General features: G+C 34.5%; 1 protein-coding gene across 1 annotated transcript in view; it reads right to left on the bottom strand.

Moving 5' to 3' along the window:
• Positions 1-5,456: 5,456 nt before the first annotated feature.
• LOC139691313 (ABC transporter G family member 20-like) overlaps positions 5,457-8,756 on the bottom strand; it is a 94,312-nt gene continuing 91,012 nt past the window's right edge. The window contains exon 17 of the mRNA XM_071589078.1: positions 5,457-7,999. Within this exon, the coding sequence (XP_071445179.1) occupies positions 7,785-7,999 (215 nt within the window). The 3' untranslated portion in view covers positions 5,457-7,784. The remainder of the gene's footprint in view (positions 8,000-8,756) is intronic.

The raw sequence follows: 8,756 nt of genomic DNA, 5'->3' as shown, positions 1-8,756 counted from the left end.
TTTTAAGCTGGTTAGAGCGCTTCCGAAGCTCTCGCCTGCGTTCAGAGAGTCACTATCTCCGATGTTTTTGTACACTGGACTTCCTCAAAAATATTAGCCGTAATTGCGAGTCAATATACGATATTTGTATAATTATCGAACAAAATTACGAGTTACCTCTAAGGGTGGCACAAAAAGTTAAAATAACAACGAACCTTGCGGTTTTTTTTAAGATGACCCGACTTGTGGGTACTTTCATTTATAGATTTTTTTGCTTTTTTCAATGGGATCGTCAGTATTCCCACCGTCAAACTATGTTTAGTTGAAGGAAATGTGCGCATTAGCATGTTCATTTTATTCGAGAAGAATAAAACATTGGCGTAATAGGTAAAAACATACCCAATGACAAGTTTTATTGTAACGTTCGGCCATTTGTTCCGTCATGTGGGAGTAATTTTGAACCCAATACCAAAATTCTTTAAATGTACTTTGTTTTCTAATGAGTCTCTCACCAGCGTTTGGAAAGCAGTGTTAGGTGCAGTATTTCGTCATTTGGTACCATAACTCGAACGGGGAAATACATGCCAATTACGGGTTACGGTCGTATAGGATGTGAAAGGAGTTTCGTATATACCGTTTATATTTAATAACTAATTCCATTTACTAATCTTTGCGCCCGGAAAGAAAACACGATTATGTTAAGCATTGGTGTCTTCTTTCGGGGGTTTTAAATATCCTAATTTAATAATGAATAATCAACAGTGATGTAATCGGGAGCAGTCGCATATTTTTTCTGTGGTAGTAGTTTCTTTCTTTTTCCAGGACCTTGTACTTTTACGATCATACTTAAACGTATGCTGGAGCACACACTTTTCATTTGCTTGTTTTATATTTTACTTTTCTGTTTATAAGCTTACACCCATCTGGACCTCATATAATGCAAGATAATTATTGTAATGAGGTTTCTTTTTGACAACCTGGTTGTAAATGACCTGTAGAATATTAAAAATGACATTTCAACGTATAATTTAAAGGCCGTGATATGCTGGTCCATTCATTAACAATGTTGATGATTCCATTAAGCCCTGCAAATCTCACGACTGCGAGTGCTTTTGTAGATAAAATAATTCAACGCAATGTACCTGTTAAATAAAAATAACTTATCATTGGGTTTTTTTTTCTATTACGCCAATGTTTTATTCTTCTCGAATAAATGTACATGCAAATGCGCACAATTATATCAACTAAACATAGTTTTGTCAGTGGGGATATTGACAATCCCATTGAAAAAGGCAAAAAATCTATAAATGAAAGTACCCACAAGTCGGGTCATCAAAAAAAAACCGAAAGGTTCGTTGTTATTTTAACTTTTTGTGCCACCCTTAGAGGTAACTCGTAATTTTGTTCAATAATTGATACAAATATCGTATATTGCTCCGCAATTACGGCTCATATTTGTGAGGAAGTCCAGTGTACAAATTCATCGGAGATAGTGACCCTCTGAACGCAGGCGAGAGCTTCGGAAGCGCTCTAATTAGCTTAAAAACGGATTTACTAACTGGCCCGTATAACGTGCTAGGAGGTGTTCTCGCAGAAGGTATCCATGTAGAACGTTCCACTTGACTTCTCCTCCTCCAGCAGCCGCGGATAATAGTTTCCTCTTCTCTATCCATCGAAGTCGTACGTCATTGGTCGAGGCACACAGTGGGAGGAGCAAGGTAAGTAAAATAAAACCCAATAGCCCCGCCCCTCTGTGAGAAGTCAAGTAGGACCTTCCATAAGAGTACCTTCCGGCTTCATACCTCCTTACAGGTTATGCGCGCCTAATACCATCCATCGAAAAATTCGGATTTTTAGCTTTCTGGAACGCTTCGCGCTACTGTCACCGGCGGGGTGTGTGATTTCGCTTCTGTTTTTGTTCAATTTGTTCGTAATACAGGTTTTTCCTGTTGTTAATCTATTGACTTGAACACTTAGAAATGTGATATCGATCTTTTGACGTAAATATTTTTTTTAAATCAGGAGAAAAACCTAAAATAATTACTTGTAATCAGATGTGAACAATTGACGTGTCTATTTAGGAGGGCATATGGGATTAATAAAATTAGTCTAACGCAAGAAATGTAGCAGTGCATTCGCACGTCTAACGAGGATTTCTTGAGGACACCTTGGCTTAGCGTCCGGTACCTGAGAAGCCTGGGGATGTAAGTTAACATATTAATTTAAGCATCTTATCTTGACTGAAATTCATTAGTAATTTGGACAGCTATTTTTATTTAACAGGTACATTGCGTTGCATTATTTTATCTACAAAAGCACTCGCAGTCGTAAGATTTGCAGGGCTTTTTAGAATCATGAACATTGTTAATGAGTGGACCAGCATATCACGGCAATTAAATTGTTCATTTAAATGTCATTTTAAATAAAATACAGGTCATTTACACCCAGGTTGTCAAAAAGAAACCTAATAACAATAATTATTTTGCATTATATGGGGTTCAGATATGTGTAAGCTTCCAATCAGGGAAGGTAAATATAAAAAAAATGAAAAGTTTTTTCTCCAGCATACGTTTAAGTATTATCGTAACAGTACAAGGTCCTGGAAAAAGAAAGAAACTATTACCACAGAAAAAATATGCGACTGCACCCGATTACGTCACTGTCAATTATTCATTAATAATTAAGGATATTTAAAACCCCCGAAAGAAGAAACCAATGCTTAACATAATCGTGTTTTATGTTCGGGCGCAAAGATAAGTAAAAAGAATTAGTTATTAAATATAAACGGTATATACGAAACTTCTTTCACATCCTATACGACCGTAACCCGTAATTGGCATGTATTTCTCCGTTCGAGTTATGGTACCAAATGACGAAATACTGCACTTAACACTGCTTTCCAAACACTTGTGAAAGACTCATTAGAAAACATAGTACATTTAAAGAACTTTGGCATATGGGTTCAAAATTACTCCCGTATGAGGGAACAAATGGCTGAACGTTACATTAAAACTTCTCATTGGGTATGTCTTTACCTATTACGCCAATGTTTTATTATTCTCGAATAAAATGTACATGCAAATGCGCACATTTCTTTCAACTTAACATAGTAATGTCGGTGGGGATATTGACGATCCCATTGAAAAAGGCAAAAAATTCTATAAATGAAAGTACCCACAAGTCGGGTCATCTTAAAGAAAACCGCAAGGTTCGTTGTTATTTTAACTTTTTGTTCCACCCTTAGAGGTACCTCGTAATTTTGTTCAATAATTGATACAAATATCGTATATTGCTCCGCAATTACGGCTCATATTTGTGAGGAAGTCCATTGTACAAAAACATCGGAGATAGTGACCCTCTGAACGCAGGCGAGAGCTTCGGAAGCGCTCTAACCAGCTTAAAATGGGATTTACTAACAGGCCCGTATAACGTGCTAGGAGGTGTTCTCGCAGAAGGTATCCATGAAAAACGTTCCACTTGACTTCTCCTCCTCCAGCAGCCGCGGGTAACAGTTTCCTCTCCTCTAGACTTCGAAGTCGTACGTCATTGGTCGAGGCATCCAGTGGGAGGAGCAAGGTAAGTATAATATAACCTTATAAGCCCCGCCTCTCTGGGAGAAGTCAAGTATGACCTTCTAGTAGAAAACCTCTTGGCTTCATACCTCCTCACAGGTTACGCGCGCCTGATATCATCCATCGAAAAACTCGGATTTTTAACATGTAAGAGGGTTTCTCAAAAAGTTTAAATAACAACGAAATATGCGGTTTTTTTTATGATGACCCAACCGGTGGCTACTTTCTATTTCCTATTTCTTTTCTTTTTTCAATTGGATCGTCAATATTCCCACCAACAAAACTTTGTTTAAAAGTCTCTGTGTTCATTTTATTCGAGGAGAATAAAATATTGGCGTAATAGTGTAGAAGGTACCTAATGGGAAGGTTTTATAAAACGTTCGACACTTCATTCGCCCAAGTGCGAGTAATTATGAACCCATCTACTCTTGTTCTTTTGGGTTAATATCTTTTCTAATGCTTTCCTACGCTACGATGTGGAAAGTATTGTTTGAGAGGCAGTATTTGGATAATTTTTCTCCTGACTCGAAGGGAGAAATATATGCTGTTTAAGGGTTGGTTTCAAATAGCATATGTTTAGTTTTTCGTAGATACCGTTTTTATTTCATAGCTAATAATATTTACTAATCTTTTCGCCAGATTCTGAAACATGTTAGTGTTAAATATTAATGGATTTCTATTCTTCTTTTGGTTGCTTTTTAAAGTCCTTTTTTATTTATTAATCAGTTGTTATTTGGTGGAATGCAATCGTATTATTATGGTTTTTGGTTATAAAAAAATATTGTGTAATATGCTGTTTCGTAATTCCAGGAATTTGTATTGCTACAATAAAACTTAGAGGGATGCTCGAAGACAGTCCTAAGATAAAATAATACAGTACAATGTATGTAATGGATGAAAACAATTTTGTGCAATAGGTACCCTTAGATATGGTTTTATGGTTTGAAATGAGAAAGTAATAGTGCCTCGCTTTATACTACATGAACTTACCTTCAGAATGTTGTCACAATCCAAAGTGGTTTATGCTTCTTTGTATTAATTTCTGGCTTTTCCCTCAATCGTTTTTAAAACTGTTGTTAAAGAATTTTATGCACCCAATTAGTTGTCAGGATTATCTATTCCTTATCATCAGTTTACTTCAATGCAAATGTTGCTCTTATTTTCTTCATGTATGTTCATAGTTTAATTTTAATAAGCCCTGGTTGGAGGTACTACTCATTAATTAATGTAAGCAACATTGAGAGAAATCACTGGCTCAATTAAAATTTTCACTTTCTAGCTTTTTGATCGTGCTTTCTGAAGGTGCCATTTCCTGTTTTAAATGCTAAAAATTATCTTCCAGAAATTCAGAGAATAGTAGGTTCAAATTATTTGTAACTCTAATTTCTTGAAGATTGATTTTGACCTGAAGTGAGGCTTAGATGAGCAAAGCAATAGATTAGAAACCAGTGGAAAGTGATTAGTAAAAAAGATTGAACATGTCTGCAAAAGACATAACTCCTTGTAAAAAGTATTCAATGATCATATGGATAAAATATTTCTTAACTACAAAGAGGAGCCGAAAACAACATTAAGCTAGTCATTAAGTTAGATCAACCAAATACAAACCAATTTGTAACATTTTTATTTTAATTGATTTATTTTTACTTTAATTTAATTAAATATTATTATTCATTGATAAGATTTTATGCTCTAATTTAAAGTAAACTCTGATTCATATCTTTCGGTTTTTTGGGTAATATGAATGCCAGTGGGAGGAAAAGTAGAATCTATTATTATTAAAAATATTAAAAATAGATATTTCTGTCTTTTGTAATAAAGAAGATGACAAAACACATGCAACATTCAATTAAATATACCTCAGTGAAATTATTTTTGAATTTTTTTTGGTTTGATTAGCTCATTTGTTTAATCAGGCTGAGGTAAAGTATATCAGCAGCGAGGTAAGAGGAAGTTGGCTTTATGTAATTCCAAAACATATGAGTACATAATTCGAAAGGCTTCACTGGGCAATGAAATATTTCCAAACTCCCTTTGTCCATCTTCATTTTTGTTCATAATTCACTTTCTCTGTCACACAAAAATGAACCAGAATGATAGTTCAACACTTTAATTTACACAAACAAAAATACACTATGACTTATTTGGTGACATGGGAATTTGCTGCTCTGTACATTTTTAGCAGACAATTTAATATATTTAGAATATAGTACCTTTTCATTCATAGCCATTACTTCATCATTTCTAGAATCCAAGTCATTTATGCACAATGAATCTCAATGACTAGATATCAATTTATATTCTTGTCCAGTATACAAGAAATCCCTCAACTCAAATAAACTATCACGTACATGCATTTACAAACTTTAATTCTCAACAAGAATTATGAAGTTTATCCTAAACAAAATTTATGCTGTCAGTATATACATCTTATATTAGCTGATATATACAACTAACGAAGTTAGTGAAAGTTGTATGTATTTATAACATAGGAAGAAATGATGTTATTTTCCATGACACTTTTTCATCGATATGGTGCATTTCACTATGATATGGTATCAATTACCATATACCATAAAGATAATTGAGGATTCCCATGTATTTTTATAAGAGCAAAAATATTCCCTCCCTCCCCTTCCTTAGCCCCTCCACTGTAATCATCCTATTGTGCCATTATCCCATAGTCCCTCAATCCAACACACACAATCAACCACCCGCTGCTTCCATATGGTATTTTGACTAACTCCCATCCCTACCTCACAAAGTCACATACTCGCCCACTTGTAGCTAATGAGCTACCAAAAGACTTACAGTGATTTCAACACAACCCTGCCCCTACAACTTATATTATATGTATATTTACTCACTGAAAATTGTATCTTTGTACATGATGATGCGGTATCATAGTGAAACGAGTTGCTCCAATTAAAATTCTGTGGAAAAATACATTGTTCCTTTTTATGTTACAAATACATATCATATATTACTCAAAAACAATTTCTAAAATGATACTCCATTTGTTGAGAAACTCTTGGAATGCACTTACCATTACTACTATTCAAGCCAACAGCAGAGTCTGTAACATTTAATGTCACATGAGTGCTCTAAACAAGTTTTAAAAAATGAGGTCTTGTGTACTAGAGCAAACAAAAGGGATATGAGCAATGCACAGAAAAATGAATCATTAACTCTACAGAACAAAACCGTTTTGCAAATATGTAATCTATATTCACAAAACCTGGGCACCAACTTATACACATATCACAGGAATATTAATTACTGGTGTAGAACAATTATGGAATATAGGTAATACCATTGACAACCAATGCTAAAATAATACATAAAATTTGACCAATTTATAAAAAGAGCATTGAAGTTGGTTAATCCAAGTGAAAACTCTTCCCAAATCATTGTATAACCCCATTATTAATGGGAAAATAATGTTTGGTGTTGGTGCTTTTTATCAATGATGCAGCACAAAGAACCTTAATTAAGGTCAGAGTCTCAAATTACCTTTTATTAATTACCTTTTATTAATAAACTTACTACTTTAAGGTTGACTCCTTAAAAGTAGTAAGTTTTTATTATTCCTATAACTGCCAAGAAAATTTTGCATGCCTGAAATAAGTAGACCAAGGATGAAAGATCTAAGACATAGATCATATTGCAATTAGTTCTAAGGATGGAAATACGCTTAACTGATGCCAATATATGTATCTAAGCTAAAATTTTAATAATTAAAGAGAAATATTTAATTAATTTCCAACCAGTGTGCTGAAATTGTCTAGTTTTGATAATAGTAAAACTTCCTCAGCAGTGATCAGCTAATTTGATGGTTTACTCATATGATATGTCATGCTTTGGCTTACATTGATGGAATAGGATTGAGAAATGTCTAAACTGTGAGCATATTAAATACTCATGTTTCAATAACATAAAATTTTATCCACAATTTTGATCTCCTTAACTTTGCATACACAATCATCAATAGGGCACATACAACAAGAAGAAACTATACTCCTGCACTACTAACACTGTCTGGAAGTGGCTTAAGATTTTATGGTCCTGTTTAACTCCAAAGTTTAATCTTCTACATAATACTGTATCATACACCAGAACATGCAATGAACATTCATAATTAACACTGGTACTTAATGTCATGTAGGAAAGACCAGACGTTGTTTGGTATTGAGAATTTACATTGGAAATATCACACTTTGGAAGGATTGAATATCATGTTTTCCTGTACTTCATGATAAGCCAACAAGAAATCAAAAAGAACAGTATCCATGCAAGTGTGGTCACAAACCCCAGATAAACTGTGGACATGCTGAACCCCCAGCCACGGAACATGATGCTGCGTAATGACTCAGTTGCCATGGTGCTGGGCATGGCATAGGCCAGGTAACGAAACACTAGAGGCATCCCCTCCAGGGGCCACATAGCTCCTAAAGAAAAGATAAAACAAAAAATTATCATAATGTTGATTACCGTTTACCACACACCTCATAACTATTTTACAACTTAAATTAGAGCTATATAGTGAATACTAGGGTTAAGAATGGTAAACATATGACCAAAACAATAATTTTCGAAATCCATAGTGTAAAAATAAAAATCAATAAAGGCATAGGTGTGAGTTATTATTATTTGTTTGTGTATCATTTAATATAGGATTTGGAAGGGTACAGTTTTAACACCCCTATCCTGACAAGACAATCTGACACCCTACACTACATTAAAACCTTCTTCAATGCCACATATTTTCTACCTCTCTTCAATCTATCCAACATGCTAACCCCTTTCCTCCCTCTAACTCTCTTGCCTGTAACCCCTTTACCACAGTTTTCAATATCCCAATGCCAATCAAAATGCTCTGAAAGAATCCTGTCTGTCATCCATTCTACCCTTTCCATTCTTCCCTCACCCACATCAAAAAAGACTCCTATTATCATCCCATCCCATCCAAAAAGATTCCTATCATCCTGCTTCAATGATCATGTGTCCTTACAGCACAAAACCATGCTTTATATCAAAAGTTTATGACACCTTTTTTGAACATCCTTTCTGAATTACCTTCTGTAATTCAGCCTTTAAATTGTACCAAACCTCTATAACAATTTCTTTTAAGCTAAACTATAATTTAGCCTTATTAATTAATCTTTCTTTGCTAAATAATCAATTAGCTTGTTTAGACTGTGACAA

The sequence above is a fragment of the Hetaerina americana genome, unplaced genomic scaffold (assembly GCF_022747635.1).
Source record: "Hetaerina americana unplaced genomic scaffold, ioHetAmer1.1.p SCAF_32, whole genome shotgun sequence".
Taxonomy (NCBI): Eukaryota; Metazoa; Arthropoda; class Insecta; order Odonata; family Calopterygidae; genus Hetaerina; species Hetaerina americana.
Note: the sequence above shows the minus strand (reverse complement) of the source record. Positions and strands in the feature narration are given on the sequence as shown.